Source organism: Podarcis raffonei, chromosome 2 (genome assembly GCF_027172205.1).
Source record: "Podarcis raffonei isolate rPodRaf1 chromosome 2, rPodRaf1.pri, whole genome shotgun sequence".
Taxonomy (NCBI): Eukaryota; Metazoa; Chordata; class Lepidosauria; order Squamata; family Lacertidae; genus Podarcis; species Podarcis raffonei.
In genome coordinates, this window is record NC_070603.1 from 72245460 (window position 1) to 72272019 (window position 26560).

Here is a 26560-nt window from a genome sequence, read left to right on the forward strand (position 1 = left end):
CCATTTAAAATAAATGATGACATTGGGTTGTACCTTACACTGGTATTAATGGGCAGAAGATAATGATGTCCAGTATTTTCAATGGATCTGCTTTGAGTAGGACACTAGTATTGGATGCAATCAATAGAGTTATTATGTTCTCTCTTCAACTCCCTCCTCTGCTCCTCAGCCTTTAGTAGTGCCATTTCCCCGCTCGCTCGTCATGACAACGGATCCCGCATTCCAGACTCCTCCGTGAAATCTTCTATAATAAACTTCCCTGTTAATGGAGTTGGAAAGAGGGTGGGTTGAGGCTGCTGACGCCCTTACCGCTGGGCTGTGGACGAAAGCCGCATTCCTAGCCCAGCAGGGGAAACTCTTTGGGAGCACAATACAGCCACCGCCAACCCTCTGCTCCTGGAGCATTTGCACTTCTTTGGCCGGTGTGGCTGGAAGAGGGGGCATAATTCACTGGCAGAGCACATGCTTGGCATGCAGAAGGCCCCAGGTTCATTCCCTAGTATCCACAGGCAACACTGGTTACCTGTCTTAACATCCTGGAGAGCTGCTACTACCAGTTAGTGTAGATGACTCAATGGTCTGACTCAGAACAAGATAGTTCTTGATATTCCTTAGATGACACATAATGGCTGTCTGCTCTGCTGTCTGTTTTCTTTGCACACAGTGAACTAACGGATCTTGTGGGTCAGGTTTGGTTTCCTCAACATGTACAAAGCTTTGCACCGTGGTCCAGTTCATGGCAAAAGACTTACAGGCTGTCTTTCCCTTTACTACAGTGGTACCTCTGGTTACGAACTTACCGTATTTTTCGCTCTATAGGACGCACCAGACCATAGGACGCACCTTGTTTTAGAGGGGGAGAACAAGAAAAAAAAAATTCTCTCCCTCACCGATCCCTCTTGCTCTCCTGGCTTCAGGCAGCTATCCTCATTCAGTAGAAATGAGGACCAGAACAGTGGAACACACAGATCCAAGGAATTCGATTGCAGTGACTCCTGGCATGCAAAGTATCCCCCAGCTTAGCCCTGGGATATCAACCTTGCAGTTCATCACTTACATGAACCTACCCAGCCCCTAAAATCGGCCTCTAAGGCCCTGCCCACTGTGAAGAGCCAGCAGACTGGTAGGTACTAGAGTCAGGGCCTTTTCAGTAGCGGTATAATATCTTTGGGACTTTCTCCCAGAAGAAGTACATGGGCCTCCATCTTTTCTGTGTTTTGAGCAGATTGTAAACACTTGCTTGTTTCAAGCTACATTATATTAAGAGAGTTTTAAGTGGCATTTTAAATTCCTTTAAACTGCTGGTGTTTTAGGGTATACTTTTGTCACCAGAATCCCCGCCCCCCCGCCCCCGAATGGGACGTAGAAAAATGTGCAAAGCTAGCGGTGGGCCTTATGGCTCCTGTTTGTTTGTTTGTTTGTTTGTTTGTTTGTTTGTTTGTGCTGTTTATATATTCAAAATCCTCATACACCACCTTTCTAGGCAAAGACAACTTTTAAAAGATAATTAAAACCATACAATTTTTTTAAATCAAAACAAAACACTCTGGTGACAAATGTATACCCTAAAACAGCTGCAGTTTAAAGGAATTTAAAACGCCACTTAAAACTCTCTTAATATAATGTAGTTTGAACCAAGCAAATGTTTACAATATGCTCAAAACACAGAAAAGATGGAGGCCTGTGTCAAGTCTCAAATACCAAGGAGACAGGTGATGGACAGTGAGTAAAGGAAGCCAGGAGCATTACAACTAAGGGTTGGTTAAAAACAAAACAAAAAAACTATCAGCATTTTTAGCAGCGTTTGACTAACTTCAAGTGTGATGAATGACTATGCTAGGAGCCCATTTCTTAAAATACAAAAATATTTTGGCAAATGATCTTTGCCTTATCTTTGTTCTCACAGATTTACTGGCCAGCGCCTGTGGAATGGAGGGAAGAATGCAACTGGGCAGGAAAAGACATCAATGTAAGTGACCCAGTTGGGTGGGGAGGGAAAATCCTTTGCTCGGCCCCTATGTGAGTCGGGGCATAAAACAAAGAGGATAAGGAGCATCAGGAAATGCGATCTGAGTCGCTTGCTTTCCAGAGCGAACATTTCAATTGACTCCTCATCAAGCAAGGCATGGAGACTTCTCCGAGTTGTCTGACCACGATGAGCTGGGGAAAAACTGATACGCGATAGCAGCCTCCCCCTCCCAGTAATTCACCCATGACCCTTCATTGCATCTTGCTGCTTTCATTGAGCATCTTGCTGTTTTCTCTGTCTCTCCCTGGCCTCGCAGACAGCACCATCATGCCCCAGCCCTGGGAAGAGGCCCCAGGAGGCCTTGGGAGTCATGTTGCTGTGAAGGGACCGGTTGGTGCACTTAAGAGATTCCTGCTTAGCTGTGACCCATCCTGACCTCCCAGGAGATAAGAGAAGGGTTCCCACCATTTTGGCAGGAGCAGAGATGAACCAGGACACAGCCAGATTTTGCTCCTTGATAACATTGGGCCAGCAGCATGAAGGGGTCTCGGTCACCTTGGCTATAATTCTTACAGGTTGTCCATGGAGGGAGCAGTGCTGTGTCAAGCCCACTGGCAATGTGAGCTTTGTGAGCTGTTGGGTTTCTCTCCCCTAGCTTTGGAGAGCAGTCTTGGGTCACCGTTTTCTTTCAGGATTGCCTGGTCAACTTGGAAGTTCCCATTGAGGCTGTTTGGTGCAGCTGCCAGTGAAGGGCACGAGAGGACAAAGGGGCAGCCTGTCTCCCCCTTGGATTTTGCCAGTCTCTGCTCAGAATACTGCTCTAAGCCCTGAAACAGCATATGTAAGCAAAGTTTGCCCTCATCCAAGAAGGTTGAAAGAGATGTAGGGCGTGTGGGCTTTAGGACTAAGACCTTGGGCTCATCCAGCTGACTGTAATTTTGGAGACTCATCCAGACTTCCTTTTGTGCCATGTTTCTAGGCGCCAGTCTGTGTTTTAAAGTTCCATTACCAAGTAGGTTTTTTTGGGGGGGGCACTTTCCCAGGGAAAACCTGTGTTTTTCTGCAGAATTGGATCAAACTGCAATTAGGTTTCCCCGCAGGTTGTCATTTGGTAAAATGTGGGTTTGCCCAGGGAAAGTGCTGGGACGAAAGAACAAAACACTTGAACATGGAGCTTTTTAAAGCGTGGCCCTGTGGCTGGAAAGTGGCACAGAAGAAAGGCTGGGTGAGCCCTGAGTGTGCTGTTTCAGTCCTTCTGATCCCCACAGTTGAGGATCCATGCAAATATTTCAACAGCTGATGGGGTTGATGTGACAATAATAGGACCTGTGTCATTCATGCAACTGCCTTCTCCATTCATCACATCAAGGGGAAGTGAGACGTGCCTTTCCCCACTGCTCTTGCTTTTGCTTCCGGTTAAGGGCTGTGGGGTAGGAAAGTTGCCATCCTTAAGGGAACTCTGGCACTATGCACTGTTATGAAGTGCTGTTGGTACTTTGACCTGGTGCAGAATGCCATGAAAAAGTGTGATGTGGTCATGATGACCTAATTCCTGTGGTTAATTATTTGCATGATGGACAATAGCCTAGAGTGGAATCAGGCAAAAGTGTTCTATGCAGGTGCATACAGACACTGAAAGCAACTCTCTGAACAAGGCAAAGGAAGGATTAGCAACTTCCTGAGTCAGACCATTGGTCCCTCTAGCTGAGTTTGGTCTGCAGCAGGGATAGGGAACCAGTGGTCCATCAAGTATTACTAGACTACAACCCCATAATCTCTGACTATTGGTCATGCTGGCTGAGTTGGAGTCCAGTAACACCTGTCTGACCACAGGTTATCCACAGTTGGATTGCAGGGACTGGCAGTGGCTGTCCAGGCTTTGAGAACAGGGATATATCCCAGCTGAACCTACATTGCAGACTTTGAACTTGGGACTTTATGCATGCTAAACATGTGGTCCTCCACTGAATGACGGCCCTTATTCATCATAGAGGAAACAGGCCTAGAGAGATTGCTCATTTGCCAAAAGTGAATGGAGCTAGGAGTTTTCAGCAACACAGTCACAGTCAGGAAGATGTTGCGGTGGGGGAACCAGGACCAGTGTCGGTACAAAAGCTGCCCTGTGTCCCATCACTCTTGTTTAAAGCAGAAGCAATTTGTTGCAGAACCACTGTGGCTGAAGAGCGAGTGACAATGCAGTAGCAGCACCACAGACGCATCAGCAAAGCCAAGAGCTGAGCCCCCGAGGCTTAGTGCTATATTCAGCCACTCCTCCCCAGCTTTTGTTTCAGACACAAGCACCACTGACCCTGTTGAAGAGGGGTGGGGAGATCAGCACCTCTGTGCTCTACTGAGCAAGTGTGGGCTGTGGGGCTTCCTGAAAAGCAGCTGGTGGGAGGAGGAGAGGCATTAGCAAGACACCTCTCTCTCTCTCTCTCTCTCTCTCTCTCTCTCTCTCCCTCCCTCCCCACCACTCTCTCTGATGGTTCCCTGTCTCCTTTTCTCTCCCTGTCAACAGCTCTCCATATTCAGGCTGCTTTATCCATCAGGGCAAAAGGGCAGGAAAACAAAAAGTCCCAAGGTTGTTTTTCTTCCTGGGCTTGCTCAAGAGTGATGATAGGGGCTGTAAGAGCCCCAGGCTTGTTTACTCAAGACCAGCCCAGCAGTGGGTGGGAAGGATGCTCTGCAAATGGTTTAGACCCCAAGGACTGCTTTGGAGATGACATTTGTGTGCATGTGTTTGGAAGAGGGGAAGAGAGGGAGAGGGAGACTTTGAGCATTCCCAACCCCCATCACAACTAATAAATCCTCAAAGTACCAAACCCAGCACTTCCAGCTACTCTTATATGCTGGCAGATTTGCAGGCTTTCAATCGTGTGAATATCACACGCACGATTGTGCCCTTTAGCAGAGTATGTGCCTAACCAGTGGCAGTCTTGTATTAAATGAATCAGATGCAAAGTGTGAGAAGACCCAACTGATTTTTTTCTCTCTCTCTCCAATTTAAAAGGAGCAGCATATACCAAGCAGAGAGCAAATCTTACAGGGGGAGGCATCTTCAGAGAATGGGAGTAAATAATGGGAGACACCCCCTTTTGTTGTGCAAATCATTTTAGAGGCAGAGCAATTATCACCAGAGTGCACAAAAAAATCCCCATATATATTGAGCTGTGATAATGAGCATGTGTAAGAATAGACTTGGTCCGGTGCGCAGGCTTCAGAGAAGAAGCTTGCTGGCTTTAATGGGACTGGGAAAGGGTCCAGGGCTCATTGGAGCTTAGCTGTCTTTATGGTTGGAAGTTCATTTAAATTCAGTGCTACGGATTGACGTTCGCAGTCTAGGTTAAGCATTAACGGAGCATAAGCTGCGAGATCACACTCTTGCCTTTCCATCTAAGTAGGAGTTAAGTGGGGAAAGCAGAGCAGGTGCTAAGAGGTTGGCAACACTATGGACTCACCCACATTTACCTTTTGCCCCACAGTTTCTAGGCTTTAAAGCGCCATGTCTAAGTCCTTTTGGCACTTTCTCCCATGAAAACCTTCACTTTAACGCTGAGTCAGAACAAATGGCAATTTCCCATTTGCTCCAACTCAGTGGTAACTCAGTGGGTTTTTGTGGAGACAGCACCAGGACAAAAAAAAAAGTGCTAGGTCATGGCGCTTTAAAGCATTGACTTCTACCTAGAAACAGAGGACAAAAGGAAGTCTGGATGAGCCCTAAAAGAGAGCGGGGGGGGGGGCGGTTTGAAGGACACAGGGTGTGTTCGCACCACAAAGCACATGGCATTCACCTAAGAATTTCAGGAACAGTAGTTTGTTGATGGTGCTGGGAAATGTAGCCCAGTAAGGAGGAAGCTACAATTCCCAGAGGAAGTAATGTGCTTTCAGTGCATCCTTTTCTACCACAGTGGTTTCAAAGTCAGTCTCCGTCAGCGGCTGGCTTTTGCTCAAGAACCAGTTTTCATCCAAGTTAAACCCCTGGTCCTTCTTTCTAAGCATCGTCTGCAGCAAGTGGCAGTAGTGAGTCAGCATTTCAGGATTGTGCCTGGCGCCATGGGATTGCAACGCATGTGCTCTGGTGCTGAGCTACCAGCTGAACTTGCAACCTGACCCAATTCATGGTGTTGAGAGTCCGCTGCTGCTTCCCAACCCTTCTTGTATGCCCATTGCATGCCACAAGGGCCGTTTGCCACATTATTGCTCCCTTGGACTCGTCATCTCTGTGACAGATGGCTTGAAGAAGATGGGCAGACACTCAGTGGCACATGTCCAGCCTCTGGAAGAGCAGTTGGGGAAGCAGGGAACATCTGGGAACATCTGGCCCATGACTGATGCATTGATCCATCCATGTTGTATCTGGCTCATTTCCCTTAACCATTAGCTGCACAGCTGGACAGCCCAAAGGGGGTAAGGGAGGCCAAACCCTTTCTATAGATCAAGTATTATTCTGAAGTTTCAGTTTTCCTTGGCCCAAATAACAAAACAAGCTCTCAGATGTTGTCTTCCCCAGGGGGAAAGGCATGCACCTGGATAGCTTTTCCAGATGGGGAGGTTTTGACCATAGAAAAGGCACAAGTGCAAGGTGGCACACTGATGCCACCATTTGCGGCTGCAGACCTTCTATAGAAGGGCCGTAGCTCAGGGCTAAAGCATCTTCCTTGCAACCAGAAGACCCCAAGTTCAACCCAGGCATCTCCAGGTAGGGTCGGGAGAGACACCTGCCTGAAATCCTGGAGAGCCACTTCCAATCAGTGTAGGCAATACTGACCGAGATGCTCCAATGGTCTGAATGTATAAGGCAGTGTCCTATTTTCCTAAGCAGGGATAGTGTTGATTGCAGAGGGTTCCCCCAGTTACCCAGCATTTAACTCTGTCACAGTCACCTTGGTGCAAACAAACTGGGCGAGTGAACAGGAGAGTTTTGTGTGCAAGAGGTGAGGAGGGACTGAGCCTGTTGATTTGGGGGTAAGTTTGTGTTTGAGGCTCTTGGTTTTTTCCTGACTTGCCCTGGGGGTTGGATTGGGCCACTCATCAGTGGTTTAGGCAGTCAGTGCCTAGGCTCCCTTGTGCCCTTGGCAAGGAGACATGGGTGCAGCCAAGGGGGGGGGCAGCTGCCCCCATCAATAAAAATCGATAAAATACATAGCAAACTGAGGTTATGCCCCCTCTAACAAAAGACCTGCCTCCCCCCAACAAAAATCCTGGCTATACCCCTGCAAGGAGATGTACTGGTGTGGAGAGGCTCAATCTTTTGCACCTCCCCTGGGCCTTTGTTGGGGGCCAACCTAGCCAGCCTCCAGGTACACACCTGGGGACTAGTGTTGGGTGGGGCAGAGAGGCAGAGCAGCAGGTGTGACCTTGTACAACAGGTTGCATTACAGCAATGTAGGACAGATGTTTCTCAGTGTGCCACTGCCCCACATCCTCCTTGTAGGCAAGCAAGAGGCATGGCCACAGTTCCAAGAGCTTCTCCACCCATGGATGAGATAACTGCCAAAGTCCTTTCCAACTCTGAAAGTCTGTGGGAGGAATTCTGATCCTTCTGTTGGTGCAAGTATTTCTGCTTGCCAGAGAGAATGATTCTCCCTGTGTCCTGTTCTGGGGGTTCTGCTCTGCGCTGCAAAGCAGATTGAGGGGACTCACGAGAGGAAGAGGGGGAGCCCCATGGCGCTGTACTGGCTTCTGCTAGCAGGCCAGGTTGGTTGAATCCTGTGGTTCTAGGTGCATGACTGTTGGAGCTTCATGCCATGCATTTGCTTTTATAGTCACCCCCACCCCCAAATTATTATCTCGCAGGCATTTCAGTTACTTCCAGTATTTAATCTTATCAAGCAAATTAGCCTGTGCTTGGCCCTGGCTTTCATTTTTACACCTGATCAGTCACTGATAATAGCATGAAGAGCTGCTGGAAATCTTCCCATGATTTGTCTGGTGTTTGCTATATCCTGCTTTATGGCCATTGCTCCATCTTATCTCCCCTTTCCTTATCCCAGCCTTCTTTCCTTTCGAAACTAACTTTGCACAAATGCCAAAACTTTTCCACTGACGGGGAGCTCTTTTCCATCTTGCAGAATTTTGTCTATTCTAATATGCCTACTTCACACATTTGGGGAGTTTCTGGATCAAAGTTATTGATATGGAGGCAATTGCATGGTGGTGGCGGTGGTGTTGGTAAAACCAAACACTTCCAAATTCCAGAGGAGTGTGTGCATGTTGCATGTGTGTGAAAGAGGGGTGGGGAGGGTGGGGAAGGGAGGCAGGAAACTATGAGGAGTAAACTGAAGGGAAAGGGAAAGAAAGTGACAACTCAACCACTCTCTTGTAAAGCACATCTTGCAGGACCCCTCAATTCATCTTTCCTGGTTTTGAAGTTTGCAAACCACTGAAACTCCAAAGCTGAACACAGAGCCAGTGACCAGACTGTAGCTTGAACTCTGGCCCACTCAATCCCAATGCAGTCCTTGCAGCCAGGGTCAGTTCATGTGGTGCCTGCTATGACTCCCACCATCCTTGACCATCGACCAAGCTGCCTGGGGCTGATGGGAGCTGGAGCCCAAGAACACCTGGCAGCCACCATGTTTGCTCCCCTTGCATGAAGCATTGCTCTGGAATTTAGTTCCTCCATGTAGAGCTGGCACAATCTGCTGCCTGAAACCCCGGAGAGCCACTGCCAGTCAGTGTGGGCAACGCTGAGCTAGATGGGCCAGTGGCCTGACTCAGAGTGAGGGAGCTTCCTGTGCCCCCCTGGTTCTGTGCTCCCTTCTCCTCCTCCCCTCTTCCTCTCTTGCCTGTAGGTTTCCTTGCTTGCTGCCATTGCTACTTGTTTGCTGAGCCTTCCCTGCTCCCCACCCACTGCTCTTGGCCACTTGTGGAGTGGCTCTTTTTAGCATTTTATTATTATTATTATTATTATTATTATTATTATTATTATTATTATTATTTTGCCTTGCCTGCTTAGGTCGGCTTGTTCTCAGTTAGCCTTCAAGAGAAGTCTCTGCGGTGTTTTTCTGTCTCTTCCTGCAAGGTGCCTGGTGGTGCTGGATGGGATCCTGACTTCTTCTCCCCCCCCCCCAATATCTTGACACTCCCCTGGGGCTCATATAACAAGAGAGCATCACTTCTGCCTGAGTTATTCCAGACATTTAAATAATCAGCCACTTTCTAAGGGGCAGGAGTGATCCGTCAGTGGCTAATTGTGCTCAGCAGCAAGTCAAACAGATGTTCCCCTCCTGACAGGCCATGAAAGGGAGGGGCTGCTGGGGAGGCTTGCTTTGTAGGAGGGAGGCAGCGGCTCAAACAGGGGTCTTCGTGTCTGCAGGTGACAGGCACAAAGCCTCTCAAGCTTAGCGTGATGGAACGGCTGCTTCCTACAGCACCCTCTGCTGGGAGGTGAAATGTGCAGAAACTCCCAGTCTACCACGGACAGTATGGCACCCCCATTTCTTCCCGCCCAGTGTGGGAAATGCTGCACAGTCCCAGAGGGAAAGAGATACTCCCACATGCTCTGGCATCTCAGCAATGTCAAGGGAGGCTGTCAGGGAAGGACCCACACTGCAGATGCCTGAACCACAGGCCAGCAAAACCTATGCGCTGCTCTTCCTGCGCACACCTTGCTGTGGCCTCTCCTCCTCCTCCGTTCCCAGCCTGGCCTGCCCCACAAGACATTCTTTCTGGCAGCAGAGGAGGCACATCTGAAATAAGGATCTGGGTGGGAAGTTGCAGATAGGTATGCGAGAATCATTTTTACATTCCTAACAGCTGTCCAAAGCCCTTAGCAGCTCCCTTTCTTTGAGGTCCAGCTCCGAGGGCCTTCTGGCGGTTCCCACACTGCAAGAAGTGAGGTTACAGAGAACCAGGCAGAGGGCCTTCTCGGTAGTGGCACCAGCCCTGTGGAACACCCTCCCATCAGATGTCAAGGAAGACATCTGAAGGCAGCCCTTTTTAGGGAACTTTTTAATGATTGATGTTTTATTGTGGTTTTAATATCCTGTTGGAAGTCGCTCAGAGTGGTAAATTATTATTATTATTATTAGTGGGGCTGCTGGTGCCTCTGTGTTGTGCCCATCCCTCTCCTTATGCAGCATCTCAAGCCTTTGAGCCTGCAGGCATCTGGCTGGTCACTGGAAGCACAGGGTGCTGGGCCAGGTCTTCTGTAGGCACCCCCTGGGCCCACTCCGTAACTGGCCTTGCTCTTGTCTTGCAGGCCGAGTGCATGAACTTCGTCAAGATCCTGCACCTCTTCAACCGGACGCACCTGTATGCCTGCGGCACTGGGGCCTTCCACCCCATTTGTGGCTTCGTAGAAGTTGGGCAGCGTGCAGAGGTGAGCCAGGCATAGGGTGGTAGAGAGCTGAGGTGAGGGAAGGCGCAGGCAGGAGAATGGCTCGAGCCCCAGGCTCTGCTCTCTGGCCTCTCTTACTGGCACGTCCCTCCTCCCTCTCTCTCCAGGACTCTGTGTTTAAACTGGACCTGAAACACTTAGAAGATGGCAAAGGCAAAAGCCCCTACGACCCACGTCATGTGGCCGCTTCAGTGCTGGCAGGTAAGGGACCAGGCCCCTCCGCCCAAAGCTAGTGATAACTCCCTCCCTCCACCTTGGATGGCTTTAAAAGAGGAGGGTAAGTTCATGGAGGGTGGGGCTGTTGGTGGCTACCAGCCACAATGGTTATGCTCTGATTCGATGGCCGGAGGAAGCAATGCTTCTGAATGCCACTTTCTGGAAACCACAGGAAAGTGCTGTTGTCACAGGCATCTGGTTGGCTCCTGTGAGAGCAGGATACTGGACTGGGTGGGCCATTGGCCTGATTCAGCAGGGCTCTTATATTAGAATATAAGAATAAGAATATAAGAATAACCGAGTGATTGTGTGGGATGTCCAATAAAACCACAGTCAGCACTTTCCAGTCGACACAGCATTTAAAGAGCATCCTCTCTGCCAAAAGAATAATTGGAACTGTAGTTTACCCCTCATGGAGCTACAATTCCCAGCACCCTTTACAGTTCTTTAAATGTATGGTGTGCATGCAGCCGTTGTCTCATCCAAGGACTCGTGAGTCCCTAAAGCTCTTTCAGCATTTGCCAAGTGGAGACTGCTCTCCATCTGATGTGAGAACAGCTTGCATCAGCCAGCACTATGTGCTGAGGATGCCACTGCTGGTGTGGCTGGCAGCACATTCTCTTTTGGCTCCAAGCACCCTCTGAGCAAGGCTCCAGGAATGGCAGCTGCTGCCTCCCGGCCTGCCTCCCTGCCTGCCCAGGAGCTTTCCTGCCTTTAAAGGGTGGAGGACATTTCAGGGGAGACGAATCCTGCATGGGGTACCAGAGAAAGAGTACCTGGGCCATGTTCCAGCATACAGATCCCATGACGAAGCCTTTTAACCTCTGTCTTTTATCATTCTGTGGTGGCCAGGTGAAGAGCTCTATTCTGGGGTGGCTACTGACCTGATGGGCCGCGACTTCACCATCTTCCGCAGCCTTGGCTCAAGACCCTCTATCCGCACGGAGCAGCATGACTCCCGGTGGCTCAACGGTCAGTGGGGGCAGGGAGCAAGGGCATCCCAGGGATGCGGAAAACGGGCTTGGGGCTGCATAAACAGCAATTTCCTTGCACTCATCCTGTTGTCCTTTTTCTATCTCTGATGGATCACTGGTGTTGGGAGTGGGAGAACATGTTCCTTTAAGTGCCAAGGAAAACTACAGTTCCTTAGGACTCTTGTTGGTTCTGCTTCAGAGTCTCAATCACCAGCTGTTTTGTCACTTATGAATGGAGGCTGCCATCTAGTGGCCAGGGCCTGATTGGCAGCTTCCTGACCACTGCTGACTAACCACCAAGGTAGACAAGATGCGTTTAGGATTTCATCTTTTGTTTTCTTTTACAAATTAGCAGCCCCACATGGCTGCAAAGCAGCACTCTGGGAGAAGACCTCTACCCCTTTCCCCTTGTGGCCTTTGATGACCTGAATACCTCTCCCAAATACATCTGCACCATGTATTTAAAGCACATTTGTACCATCTTGAGAACTGTAGGTCATCCTCACATAGGTGTAATTCCCAACACCCTTAAACAACCATTTCCCAGGATTCTCCAGGGGAAGTCATGAGCTTTAAATGTGTCATGTGGCAAAGTCTTCTCTGGACAGTGGGGAGAGAGAGGGTCCGACTGTGTTTCTGTCTCCTTTACCCTGTGGGAGTGAAAAGCAGCTTCAGAGGATGATGGTGGTGATGATTATGATAAAAAAGCAGGGGGAGATTTAACAACCCCCACCCCATTGTGCCTCAGTCAGATTCCCCATTACACTCATGGGAAAGGGGCAGAGTATATTCTTTTGCCTGCAGAAGGTTCCAGATTCAATTCCTAGCATCTGCAGTTAAACAGAGATGGAGAACCTCCTGCCCACCAGCGAGTCTGGTGGTTCCAGACTGGTCCAGGAAGCCATTTTTACTTAAACCACATCCACCTGTCAGTCTGGTGATGTCAGTTCTGCTGGGTTGGCTGCAAGCATTGGCTCCTCCCACGGGGAACAGGTGCTCATAGCCAGTCCCTGCAGAAAGCAGGATCGAAGGTCAGCTGATGGGCAGGGGGACTTTGATCCTGCTCTGCTCAGGTGTGCAAGGGAAGTTCCCTTTAGGAACTTGTGTACCTGGAGCCTTCAGAAAGCAGGCTTGCTTCCCTGCTCCATGGGCCAACTTTGACTCATCTATTTAACAGCTGGGTAATCCATCCACCTGTCAATGTTGGACCATGGGATGGAGGGGGGAGTTAAAGATATGGCCAAAAAGATAAGGGAGGAGGTGACAATAGATCAGTGGTCTGACTTTGCATGAAGCAGCACAGTGCTGCTCTTTGCATTTTTTCCTTAAGTGGAAGACCATTATGTTCCCTCACATAATGTACAATTTCCCACCTCTTTGCTTTGGCATTGATGTTCTCCCACTTGTCTGTCCCCAAGAGCCCAAGTTCATTGATGTTTTCTGGATCCCGGAGAGTGAGAATCCCGATGACGACAAGATCTTCTTTTTCTTCCGGGAGACAGCAGTGGAAGGAGCCCAGGGGCTGGGCAAGCAGACCTTCACCCGCATTGGCCAGATCTGCCGGGTGAGAGCTCTGTGCCTTCTCGAGTCCAGTGCTGAGGACTGAGCAAGGCCTGGTCAGGTTGATACCAGTCAGGCAGGTTAGGATAGGCATCTGGGTGCCAGCCCAGCACTTGGGCTGAGTGGCGGCCCAGTTTCAGTGTACATCCATGAGCCTGCTTATATGAGAGGGCTGCTCTCCTATTAGGGCCCAGAGGGGCTCTGCCTCTGCCCTGTGGAAAAGCATTAGGGTCCACCCCATTCTTAGGCCTTCCTGCACTTCAGCTTATTGAGCCCCTTGCTGAGCCTTAGATCCATGTGGATCTTGCTCTGTGGAGGTGGGCAGCAGCTAGTGGGCAGCTGAACTGGGACACTGGCTGGAAGGAGTCTTTCATGGCAGGAGTGGGGCTCTAGCAGCAGTGAGGGAAAGGCATTTTTGGGGCAGAGGTCTAGGGCCCCATTCAGCAGAATGAGCAGGGGGGCAAGTGCAGTGAGGCATTTCAAGTAAGTGAACTAACACGCATTATCATCTAAGAGGGTGCTCACCCACATGGGGGAATCCGGAGTCTAAAATGTCCTACGTGCACTGCTGTCCCCGGCTACCTCTCTGATAAGCCTCTCTTCCTCTCTCTGCAGAATGACATGGGTGGGCAGAGGAGCCTGGTGAATAAATGGACAACATTTCTGAAGGCCCGGCTGGTGTGCTCGGTGCCCGGCAGCGATGGGAGTGATACGTACTTTGACCAGCTCCGTGAGTGACTGTGGCTGATTGAGGTCTGGTCTGGCAAGAGGAGGGGCCCTAGATAAGTGGCAGAACACAGGCATTTTGCACGCAGAAGGACCCAGGTTCAGTCCCCAGCATCTCCAGGTGGGGCTGGAAGAGACTCCTACCTGAAACTGGAGATCCACCTTGACAGAGAAAACTGTGCAAAAGCTACATGTTCTAGAATGTAGAATAGGGATGCATTCACCCACATATAGGGACGCGGGTGGCACTGTGGTCTAAATCACAGAGCCTAGGGCTTGCCAATCAGAAGGTCGGCAGTTCAAATCCCCGTGACAGGGTGAGCTCCCATTACTCAGTCCCTGCTCCTGCAAACTTAGCAATTCGAAAGCACATCAAAGTTCAAGTAGATAAATAGGTACTGCTCCAGCAGGAAGGTAAACAGTGTTTCCGTGCACTGCTCTGGTTCACCAGAAGCGGCTTAGTCTTGCTGGCCACATGACCCGGAAGCTGTATGCCGGCTCCCTCGGCCAATAAAGCGAGATGAGCGCCCAACCCCAGAGTTGGTCATGACTGGACCTAATGGTCAGGCGTCCCTTTACCTTTACCTTTACCACCCACATATGTGCACATAGGCAGCCAAAACATGGACAGTTTTAAAAACACATGACTTTGAAGGAATAGCTTGTGATTCTTATAATATTTCTATTAAGACATTACGTTGTTCAAATCCTAAGCAACCATTCATGTTCTAAAGCAAAACAGATTTCCACATTTTTAGTTACATTTTTTGTCCCATGCATTTATATCTTCCAAATCTCAACCAAAGAACATCATTTTGTTTGAAAAGTGCCAGTTTCAATTCCAGCTTTGTATAATTAGGCGTAGGTTGTTTTTTGACCCATTGCAGCCAAATCCCAAGTTTTAACACCTGATGGACTTGTGCCCTTATATACCTGTTTTTAATATTTTATACATTTGGATAAAAAATGCACATGGATTGTTTTGAATGTTCTTAATGTATCCACATTGGGCTCCTCCAGACTGGTTTGGGTTTCTTTGTAGTTGTATGCTGCAACGTATGTAATACACTAGTCCCAGGTCAGGTTACAATAATGCGATTATGGCACAATAAAAGCCAGACAACTCCCCACCCACCCATGTTCAGCAGGAAGCTCCGGTACAACTCCCCACCCACCAATTTCAGCAGGAAGCTCCGGTACCTGTACCCATTGGAAATGTCCATCTTGAAATGTTTGCAGGTGCAAACGGTATTGAAAGTGGAATCATGTAGAACTGCCCTGATGCCAATGTGAGCAAAGCGCATCATAAATGCAAACTAGAAAGGGCTTTTGGGGGAGCTCCATTGTGTGATGGCTAAACAGATAAACAAAACAAATCTGAACTGCTGTCCTTAGAGGACAACAATAGTATTTATTTATTTATTTATTTATTTATTTATTTATGCATGCATGCATGCATGCATGCATGCAACTTGCGGTGTTCTGTTCTGTTTTGTTTAATTGGTGTTAGTGCCTGATCACTGCCAGTGTGTCAGCAGAGAGCAGTGGTGGAGGCTTAATTTATCTCTCCCTATTGGGGGTGGGGGGAAGTTAGAGAAAGGTTCACTTTCTAGCTAGAGTATTCTCCTGTGGCTGGGAAAGGGATTGCCATGCTCCAGGTGGAAGACTGCAGGCCAGTGACTCCTTTTCTCCTTCTCTCTCTTCCTCTGCTTGGTCTCTCTTCAGATGATGTATTTTTGCTGCCAACCAGAGACAAGCGCAACCCTTTGCTGTATGCTGTTTTCACCACCTCCAGGTAAGGATAATGGTGGTTTCCTCCACTTTCAGCCGGGTTTCCTTTTCCCAAGAGGCTGTAAAGGTAATGTCTGACCTTCTGGGAAATGTCCCCCCAGACATATTGGAGGGTGTGGGGTGGAGACACCATTTACCTGGTTATTCCTTCCCCTAATGCTTCTCTGTGGTCTGCTCCCACAGCACCGTCTTCAAGGGCTCTGCTGTCTGTGTCTACCATATGAGTGACATCCGCAGAGCCTTCTTGGGACCTTTTGCTCACAAGGAAGGGCCAAACTATCAGTGGGTGTCCTACCAAGGCCGGGTCCCTTACCCCCGCCCAGGAATGGTACGTGCCTTGGACTTGGGGTGATGAAATGAAGCCAGGTTCAAACTACTTAGAAACCATTTGGCAGGCAAGCGGTATATAGAATTCAATAGTAATGATAATAATAATAAAAATAACAAGGGTGCTTGTTGATGTAGAGATGTGGGAACACCCAGAACAATATGTTTGGAGAGCTCTTGGCTAGATGGAGAGAAGAGCGGGCTGAAATGAGGAAATGGGGAAATGGGCTGGGGGAGGATGGGGATTTCTGGTCCAGGATTGTGGGGTACTGACAGTATTCTATGAAACTTCAGGGCTTCAGAAAACTAAGGAAATTTGGGCATCACCAGAGCTGCCTGGAAGGGTAGCGGGGGATTAAAGGTAGGGTGTGATTGGACTGGAAAGGGAGTTACATGGGGTGCATGGAGGCCTGTGATGTGGTGTTTCTAGGAGTAGATTGTTTTTACATGCCTGGGCCTTCAACTCTCTCTCTCTCTCCCCCTCTCCCCTTCAGTGTCCCAGCAAAACCTTTGGCACATTTAGTTCCACCAAGGATTTCCCCGATGACGTGATTCAGTTTGCTCGCAACCACCCGTTAATGTACAACTCGGTGTTGCCACATGGCCAGCGACCCATCTTCCTGCAGACCAACGTGGGCTACACCTTCACCCGCATCGCAGTAGACCGAGTGGCTGCTGCTGACGGCCACTATGACGTCCTCTTCATTGGCACAGGTGTGTCTGCACACCTCCCCTTCTGATATGCCTACCAAGTTCCCTTCTGCTTCTTAAACAGCATGCTAGGATGCCCACAGTTCAAGGGTCAAAATGTGCATTCTGGCGACCAACTCTAGGTAACCCTTAGCTCATTCCTTGTAGAGCACTCCCTCCAGATGTGTATGTAGGGCAGCAGTGGGGCACCTCAGGCCCTCTGGCTATCTCTACACAGCCCTCAGGACTTTTCCCTGGCCTACCTCTTGTCCTGCTTGAGTTCTTTTCCCTGACTGGAATATATCCTTGAGTGATGATAATTTACGATAGAAAATGATGTGGCTACACAGGCATGGTTCAATTTAGGGCCTTCTTTAGCTACTATTAACTTTAAAATGTGTGCACATACACACAGAGGAGATGCTGTTCATTGATCTCCCGCCTTGTTTCTAATTGCACAGTCACTGTGTGTAGTGAAAAGTTATATGCTTTCAGCTAGAACCCTTGTCCTGTTGCCTTTGCCTCCCCCAATCCTGTTGGCCACATTCCCGCTTTCAGCTGGTGCACTGAAAGCTTTGATTTAGCATAAGATCAAAGGAGACTGGAAACAAGATCCCTAAAGGGACCAGCTTAAGTGCCTCAAATCCTTGGAAACTTGGCACATTTTGTTGACCTCATCTCTTTTGTATGAACCAAATTGCCTGGCTTTCAGCTCTTCTTGCATGGCGTCTCTGTGGCTTTGAGAAATCTTTCCAGGGGGAGGCGAATAATAGTTCTACAGAGCTACCTTTGGAACTTGGGAAGCATCTGCCTGCCTGCCTGCGAATCCCCCTTTTGTTGTGCTAAATTGTCCCACTTGCCTGGCAGACATTGGCACTGTCCTGAAGGTCGTCTCTGTGCCCAAGGAGAGCTGGCAAAACATGGAGGAGCTGCTGCTGGAGGAGCTGCAGGTGTTTAAGGTGAGTGTGAGCAAAAGGGGAAGGCTGTCTCAGCTGAAGCCAAGCACAACTGTGCAATGAAAGGACTGTGATGTCCACTCAGGGACTCCATCTGGCCTAAACATTTCAGAGTTTTCCCTGAATGCTACAGAAGCTTAGAATGTGATGTGGCGCTCATGTCCTGCTTGCAGGTTTCCTGTAGTTTGGCCACTGTGAGAACAGGATGCTGGACTAGGTGTGCCTTTGCTTTGACCCAGTAGGGTTCTTCTTATGCCCGTCTTGTATAAAACTCTGATGGTGGCGACAGTCTTCAGGGCTTCACTTGAGAAACAGAGACAGTAACCTGGGTGCCCTGGGAAAGTGCTTGGATTACCGATTGCATAGGAACAACCCTTAAGAAGAAGAACAGGGATACTGATTGCCTGTCACCAACTCAGTAACACCGCAATTCCTTTTTCTCATTGGCAGGACTCCTCTCCAGTTACAAGCATGCAGATCTCCTCCAAGCGGGTACGTCATGCAGCAGAAGAGCTTTGGGGAGCCATGGCGTGGGAATGCGAACAGGGAGGCGGTGCAGTGATGACTTCTGCATGCAGTTGGGGAGAGAGCTCAGCAGTGGGAGATTATCTGAACAGGGCCTGGTATTAATACAGATATATGTTTCCAAGTAAGAGAGTCTATCAGAGGTCCTCTGATGATGAGGCAGTCCCACACCCTGTCCCATCCATCTGCCCTGTGGTTGGTTTAAGTAGGGTTGCCACATGTCCAGATTTCCCCAGACATATCCGGAATACTGCTGTCGGCAGCAGTGTCTGGTTGGAAATCGATAAAATGTCCGGGAAAATCAGGATATATGGCAGCCGATGTCGGCAGTGCTGCCATTTTTCTATTTCAGTTCTCTTCCTTCCATCAACAAGTGTCAGGCCACTCTAGATTTCTCCATGGTGAAGCTAGCAGTTCCCATGCTTTCCCAATGAGAGCTCTGGGCTTCTTTCTTTCTGGGAAAGCCTCGTACCCACCTCTTTTGTGGTGGTGGTGTCAGAGGCACTGTGGTGTCAGAGAGGCCAGAATCAGGTGTAATACTAATGCAAGCGGCAGAAGACATTGACTTGGCCTTAATAGGACTGTGTGGCTTTGTCTCCTAACAGCAACAGCTCTACATTGGCTCCAGGACTTCTGTTTCCCAGCTGCCCTTGCACCGCTGTGGGATCTACGGCAAAGCTTGTGCTGAATGCTGCCTGGCTAGAGATCCATACTGTGCCTGGGATGGGACTACCTGCACTCGCTACATGCACAACACCAAAAGGTATGGTATGACTGCGGGGCTTTCTTGAGGGCATGGTGGGGCAGAGAGTGATAATGGAGCCTGCCTGTTGTCTCTTGCTGCCAGCCAGCTGTGATCTGGTTTGGTGGGAGATTTCCCCCCCATCTCCTGTTGGCTTGCCTCGAGCAGTGCCCAAAGGGACACAGACCTACATCCTGACAGCATCCCCGTATGCAGTCTTGGCATGGCCACTGTCCGCTCTTGCCTGCTTAAGAGCCTGCTTCTCCTCTGAGGCCATAGGACAGATGCTGCTGATACCAAGATGTGGGAAGGAAATAGCTCCTGGCCACTACATTCAGCTGGATCTGTCTATCCAGGAGCGGTACTCTCCAGGTTGCCCAGGATGTGCACTGTAGGATGTCAGTTCTAAGACGTTGTGACTAGAACCCAAGCAGGACAAGAGCAATCTTGCTACACAGCCCCTCTGAGGAGAACATTTGTCTCCAGGAGAAGCCACACATCCCAGCCCACCTCAGAAGTAACTGTATTTTTCGCTCTATAGGACGCACTGGACCATAGGACGCACCGGACCATAGGAGGGGGAGAACAGGGGGGGAAATTATCCCCCTCTCTGCTCAGCGCCCCTTCAGCGAAGCAGCAGGAGAAACAGAGTCCCTTCCATTTCTCCTCCTGCTTTGCTGAAGGGGCGCTGTGCAGCTCTCCCTCTCTGCTGAAGCCGGGAGAGTCTTGCTCTCCCGGCTTCAGCAAAAGGAACCCAAAGCCTTCGGAGCACAGCGCGAGTTCTCGCTGCGCTCCAAAGGCTTCAGGCGGCTATCCCTGAAGCCTGGAGAGCGAGAGGGGTCGGTGCGCACAGACCCCTCTCGCTCTCCAGGCTTCAGCGAAAGCAACGCGAAGCCAAGGAGTGCAGAGGGAGCGCTCCCTCTGCACTTCGGAGGCTTCGCGTTGCTATCACTGAAGCCAAGGAGCCTGCATTCGCTCCATAGGACGCACACACATTTCCCCTTAATTTTTGGAGGGGAAAAAGTACATCCTATAGAGCGAAAAATACGGTACAACACACCCTGCTTTTGATCCTGATCAACCTTTCTGTGCTCTCTCTCTCTCCCTCTTCTTGCAGGCGGTTCCGGCGTCAGGATGTGCGAAATGGGGATCCCAATGTGCTCTGCTTTGGAGGTGAGTGCACTTGGACCCTACACTCTGCATCATTCATGCCCAATTTGGTGTGTCCACCATCACCAACACTGTAAGACATAGCATGGCCTCAGGCTACTGCACTGAATTAGTTCTAGATGCAGTGGAACGTGTGCCTTCCCACCCTCAGCACATATGCACGCATGCACTCTCTTCTCTCACACCTGGCGTACAATACTGAATGCCAGAACCAGAGGAGCACTGAGAAAACATGAATTCTGCTCAGTGCCCTACTATCCTGTCCCCACGATTAAAAAAGAAAAAGAAACGGCGCACTCAGCAGCAAGTGTTCTTCAACTCTCACATTACTGCATGGAAAGGGAATTGGACCCTAGAAGAAACTAAATTCACGCTCATTCATTTATCCAAAATACACTGAGCACAGCTGCACATACAATCTTTCTTTCATTACAACTGTCTTCAGAGCTTAGTTGCTCACTTAAGAATAGATTCTGTTAAATATAGCCAGGACAGCATCCTGGATCCATAGATTGTTCCCTCAAAACGCACCCCATTTTGTAGCCAGCTTGGACTTCTGTTTAGATTTCTTCATGCCTTGCTGCAGCTCTGGCCTCAGCACATCCCTGTGTGTTCGTTGTCCTGCCCATATCTCTGTGCTGAGATTAACATATGACCGTATTGAGCTCTCACAACTTCTGTGCAGATCCCCAGCGAAGCAGCGTCCCAGAAAAGAAGTTATATGGAGTGGAAGGCAGCAGCGCTTTCCTGGAGTGCCTCCCTAAGTCACTGCAGGCCCAGGTTGTGTGGACGTACCAGAAAAGCAGCAGCACCCCCAGGAAGGAGGTAGGAGCTTGGCTGCTGTGTGCACCTAGACCAGGGGCACCAAACGTTTTAGGCCAGTAGGCACATTTTGAATTTGGTTGTGGGTTCCAGTCACAAAACAGCTGCTGCCATTGATGGCAAAAGACATGCACATCAGCCACTGCCACACACAATCACATAGAGAAGCTCTTTGTACTTCTCCTCTGTTCAGAGTGGAAGGAAGGGTGTCCTAACCTGGCATCCAACGAAAGGTGCCTGCCCATGTTTAAGAGGCATATTCCACGTAGGAGTGGCTGAGCCAGTGCAAACAGGAACTAAGCAGGAAAAAACAAACAGCCTCTCATGCATTGTGGAATTTTGAGCGGATCTTTGCCGAGAGCTTTCGCGGGTATCATAGGAGGATACCATCAGGAACACCCTGGCACCTGGGGGTGCTATGTTGGTGACCCTTGACACAGAAATATAAGAGAGAATGAGAAACAAAGCTGGCAGAATATAGAGTGGCTGGGGAAACCCAGCCAGATGGGCGGGGTAGAAATATTAAAATTATTATTATTATTAGTAGTAGTAGTTTTACTTTCTCAAGCTACCTCAGCCTCCCTTTGGTTCTAAACCTCCTGGTATCATAAGTATCTTTTTTGCCTCTGTGATTCTATGAATTCTGTAATCATTCATTCAATCAGTTAATTAATAAGGCAGGCACGCTGGCCTCCACTTCTGCACATTCCCTTCAGCAGATTCTTCCTCCTTCAGTGCAGGCCCCACTGCTTATAGCAGGGACCTGTCTCCAAGCAGATACCTAGGATTTGTTTAATTTATTTATTTAACCATTTATATGCCTGTAAAGGTAAAGGTACCCCTGCCCGTACGGGCCAGTCGTGTCCGACTATAGGGTTGTGCGCCCATCTCACTTAAGAGGCCGAGGGCCAGTGCTGTCCGGAGACACTTCCGGGTCACGTGGCCAGTGTGACGAAGCTCCTCTGGCGAGCTAGCACCAGCGCCGCACACGGAAACGCCGTTTACCTTCCCGCTAGAAAGCGGTACTTATTTATCTACTTGCACTTAGGGGTGCTTTCGAACTGCTAGGTGGGCAGGAGCTGGGACCGAAAGACAGGAGCTCACCCCACCGTGGGGATTCGAACCGCCGACCATGCGATCGGCAAGTCCTAGGCGCTGAGGTTTTACCCACAGCGCCACCCGTGTCCATTATATGCCTGTGGATCACAGTAAAACATCAGCCCTGACCACTGGTCCTGTTAGCTAGGGATGATGGGAGTTGTAGTCCCAAAACATCTGGAGGGCCAAGTTTGGCCATGCCTGCAAGTGGTTTGCAAGAAATATTTTAATTATCAGAGAGTTTTGAAACAATTACAAACATTTAAAAACAGTTAGAATTAACATTAAAGGCAATTAAAATATGCAAGCATCTATGTGTTTGAAAGGCCTTACTGTTGATGGGGCCATCCTTCCTCCTGGTTCTTGAATCATTATTCCTGCCTGTCCCGTCTCAGTTCCTCACCCCTACTGATGACCTCTCACCAATGCTATCCCTTTTCTCTGGCCTTACTAACCTGCAGGTGCTGTTGGATGACCGGGTCATCAAGATGGAGCGGGGGATCCTGTTGCGCAACGTGCAGCGCAAAGATGCTGGCCTCTACCACTGCCACGCCACGGAGCACGGCTTTACCCAGAGTTTGCTGCACCTCCAGCTTGAAGTGATCCACGCCCAGCAGGCCGACTCGCTCTCCGTCTCCCGGGAAGAGGAGCCCGCGCAGCCCTTCCACCGCAAGCTCTGGTACCAAGATTTCTTGCAGCTGGTGGACCACCCCAACCTCAGTACCATGGACCAAGTATGTGAGCAGCTGTGGAGCCGCAAGAGCCACCAGCCGAAGAAGAAGCCGCCACTACCCCCTCCGCTCAGCGTCAAGGCCAAGAGCCACAAGTGGAAGCACCTGGAGGACAAGCGGAAAGGCCGCAGCCGGAGAACACACGAAGTGCCCCGTGCAGAGAGGGGGCCCCGGAGCACTGACGTCTGGTGACCTGCATGGAGTGCAGCTGGACAACCAACCTCTATGCTAGGGAGCAGGGTGGGCGTGTAGGGAAAGGGGTGGGAGAGAGGATGCAGGACCATGGTTTGGTGGAGAGGGCTTCCTTTCCATCCTCCTGGCGGCCGCTTCATACGTAGTTTGTAGGGGGGTGTTGTCGTCATAGCAACTTAGCTGCCATTCTTCAGAACTCGGTGCGAAGCAACAGAACCCGACAGGAGAGGGTGGCTTCTGTAGCCCTCGCCTCTTCCGTAACATACAACCAAAGATGGTGGCAGCAGTCTCGGGGGACCAAAGGAACCAAGTTATTATGATATCCTGTGCAGTGGGAAGTAAACCAGACAGGATACGCCAGGAGTTGTGGTCCCTTTTTTCTTTGCCTCAAGGATCTGCTGACTGTCAAGATGTAATTCTGGGGCTGAGGAGCCTTCTAGCTCTGGAGCGTCTGTTCGTGCTCAGAATCTTCCTCTGAAGAGGACAGTCCCCCGACGCATCCCTCTGTCTTGATAGGCAGGGTGCCTACCCCGTTTCCTCTCGCTTCCATAACCAAACCGACCTGCCTTGTGCGCATAAGTGTAGCAATGTGCTCTCCCCCTCCAGAGACACTACAGAACCACTGATGTATTTATTAACAGATTGTTAACTGATGAATGTAAATCCACCAGCAGGTGGCCCACCAGCATTTAGCCTCTGACTGAAGGGACAGGGCTCCTGTTGCCCAAAGGATTGTGGGTACACTTCTGAAATGTTTTGGATGTGCATGTGGCAATGATGATGGTAACAGAGATGAGGAACCGTGGCATATCTCCTACGTTCTCAGATCTATATTTTATTTGGCCCTTAGGGGATTCTTCATCAGACTGAGACCCCCTCAAGTGGCAGGGCAGTAACAGAAAGGCAGTTAACACACTGGTAAAATATTGAAGTTGAGGCCCTGTCATGACACAAGGATGTTTGTAGGGTCATGTTGAGCAGTGGAGGTGTCTGTCTGTCCTTTCTTTGAAGGTTATTGCCAGAAGAATGATGGCCAACCAAGGTTTGTTCCCTGCTTTGGTCTGCTCTGGTGCCCAAGTCACCAGCCACAACCCATCAGGAGCAATATCTAAAAGAGTAGCCCAGACCTCCCCTTCTCAATCTGTTTTGGGCCATATCTTCCACCTTCTCTTGGCCATGTTGACTGGGGGTGATGGGAGTTGTAGTCTAAACCATTTGTAGGGCACCATCTTGGGAAAGCCTTGGCTAGACCAAATGAGGACACTCATTTTGAATTCTTCATTTTGGGAGTGCCTTGTGAGGCACCTCTGTGGAGTGCCCAGAAAGGTGTAGTCATGCAGATGAAGCTCATCTGTCCCTTAGATATGCTGGGGAGGTGTTGATCTCTGTGTTGCTTCCTGTTCTGTAGAAAAACAGGAGGTTTCAGTCTGAAGGGAGGTGGAGGTGTTGGCCTGATAGAGGTAATGCAGTCTTGTCTTGGATTATGATTTGGGCAGCAAGGGTCTGAGATAGATAGATCTGCTCTGATTTAAGATATATAAGCTGTTTCTGTGGTGTCTGAAACGTTAGAAAGGGGTGATATCAGCACTACCTAGTCAAGCTGAAAGTCGCTGTCCAATGAAACAGAAAGTGAGACTGGAGCCCACCATCTTCAAGAACAGAGCAGAACCAATGGTTAGTTATTAAATTCACAGTTCACATCCAGTAAAAGGAAAACTGGCTTACAGAGTTCTCAACAGCCTGTTCTGTACCATTTTTTTAGTGCAAACTGCCCCTAAATTGTCCTGCCAGTGAGGAATTTCACAGCTTCTTTTAAAAAAATATCATTGTTTTGCCTTTTATTTCCCTTTACTTTTAGAGTAGCCTACTGCCATGGCACCAGGCTGTCCCTTTTCCCTATGTAGGGTAAAAACTTTCTCTATAATACATGGGCGTTAGAACTAATCAGAGATATTTTACAAATAGATTCTGCTACATTGTCATTCTACTTAGGGTTGCCATATGTCCTCCTTTTCCAGGACACATCCTCTTTTTCATGGCTGTGTAAAATGAGTGTCGTCACAGCAATCCATAGTTAAAAGTAGAAGTCGGCAAATGTGTCCTCTTTTTTGCTCTTCAGAATATGGCAGCCCTATCTACACCTCCCTCCCCACTTTACCAGGCAAAATTGCTGATTTAAAATGGAACCAATATCCCACATGTACAGGTCTTTTAAGGTTGTTTTAAGAACCCTTTTTGCAGTATTGTAAGCTACACCACAGACTGTGTGGAGCTGTGTGGTGAGGGATAAATGGCAAAGGAGAAGCAAATCAAGCTTATCACATGATTCCAGAGTCTTTGGTCTACCCAAAAATGGACTTGGAAATGTAGTTTTCAGAGAGCGCAGAGAAAATGACAATTCCTGGCATGCCTGGCACCAGGCTCAGAGTGATAGCAGCACCAATGCCATGTGCTGAAGGAAGGAGGAGAGACCTACCCCCCTTGTCACTACCAGAGCTGCAGAAGCAGCAGCGAGGTTGACATTTCGGTGAATGAGAGAATTTGAAGGCTCAGCCGGGGGATAGGTTAGGGGAGGGATTTGACCATGTTGGGCCTTCAGCTAGGAGCATACCTGAGTTTCCAGAGCGACTCTCTTGAAAAATAGCTGATCACATAGTCTGACTTTTCCTAGACTGTATCATTTCAGACTGCAGATATGGAACTGTTTGGTTGAATGCTGTCCCATATTTTTTTTTAAAAAAAATATATCCATGCTCATAAAAAAATAGCATGCCAGAAAGAGGTTTAGGGAACCCCCTTCTACCCCGACATCTTGTTTTCCAAGGCAGCTGACTAAACCCTGTTGGAGACCAGGGTTTCTGAAGCCTTGAAACGGCATTAATAAAATGGCATTAAGAAAAACATAATGTCATCACTGTAATCTTCCTTGTTTGGTTATGGGGAATGGCTGTGATTTAGTATGCTGCTCAGGTCTTAGCCTGTTTCCTATAGCTAAGGGGTGTAAGGGAGAGTGTGTCATGAGATTCAATTATGCCTAACACTTCATCTTTGAGTTCTGCGTCCTACTCTCTTTTGTGCATGATTGACAGCTGTGAAGGATTCAGGCATGCATAGCTTGCCATTTTCCCTTGTATAATTTGGGGAAAGGGGTTAGACCCATTATTGTGCAGTGAGCCACACATGAGACACACTTCTCAGCTTACATGGCGTACATACTTGTGGTTTGAGCCTCTAGGGCTTGCCACTTGGAAGGTTGGTGGTTCGAATCCGCTTGACAATGGTGAGCTCCCATTGCTCTGTCCCAGCTCCTGCCAACGTAGCAGTTCGAAAGCACACCAGTGCAAGTAGATAAATAGGTACTGCTGTGGTGGGAAGGTAAACGGCATTTCTGTGTGCTCCGTCTTCTGTAACCGTGTTCTGTTGCACCAAAAGTGGTTTAGTCATGCTGGCCACATGACTCGGAAAGCTGTCTGTGGACAAACGGCGGCTCCCTTGGCCTGAAAAGCGAGATGAACGCCACACCCCATAATCACCTTTGACTAGACTTAACCATCCAGGAGTCCTTTACCTTTTACCTCCCCCCCCCCAACTTAGGGTGTCTAAGTGTAGTCATAATAAGCTAGTAGCATAAGAACAGAAGAACAATCCTGCTGGATCAGGCCAGTAGCCCACCTAGTCCAGCATCCTTTTCTCACAGTGGCCCACCAAATGCCTGTGGGAAGTCTGCAAG

The 26560-nt window shown here is 49.1% G+C and overlaps 1 protein-coding gene across 1 annotated transcript in view; it reads left to right on the forward strand.

Moving 5' to 3' along the window:
- Positions 1 to 25577, forward strand: part of SEMA3B (semaphorin 3B) — a 53759-nt gene extending 28182 nt beyond the window's left edge. The window contains exons 4-18 of the mRNA XM_053377410.1: positions 1907 to 1969; positions 10173 to 10292; positions 10418 to 10511; positions 11379 to 11498; positions 12919 to 13064; positions 13676 to 13790; positions 15512 to 15581; positions 15761 to 15905; positions 16399 to 16618; positions 17462 to 17553; positions 18001 to 18042; positions 18681 to 18838; positions 19935 to 19990; positions 20673 to 20812; positions 22369 to 25577. Coding sequence (XP_053233385.1) covers positions 1907 to 1969; positions 10173 to 10292; positions 10418 to 10511; positions 11379 to 11498; positions 12919 to 13064; positions 13676 to 13790; positions 15512 to 15581; positions 15761 to 15905; positions 16399 to 16618; positions 17462 to 17553; positions 18001 to 18042; positions 18681 to 18838; positions 19935 to 19990; positions 20673 to 20812; positions 22369 to 22830 — 2043 coding nt within the window. The 3' untranslated portion in view covers positions 22831 to 25577. The remainder of the gene's footprint in view (positions 1 to 1906; positions 1970 to 10172; positions 10293 to 10417; positions 10512 to 11378; positions 11499 to 12918; positions 13065 to 13675; positions 13791 to 15511; positions 15582 to 15760; positions 15906 to 16398; positions 16619 to 17461; positions 17554 to 18000; positions 18043 to 18680; positions 18839 to 19934; positions 19991 to 20672; positions 20813 to 22368) is intronic.
- The last annotated feature ends 983 nt before the right edge of the window (positions 25578 to 26560 follow it).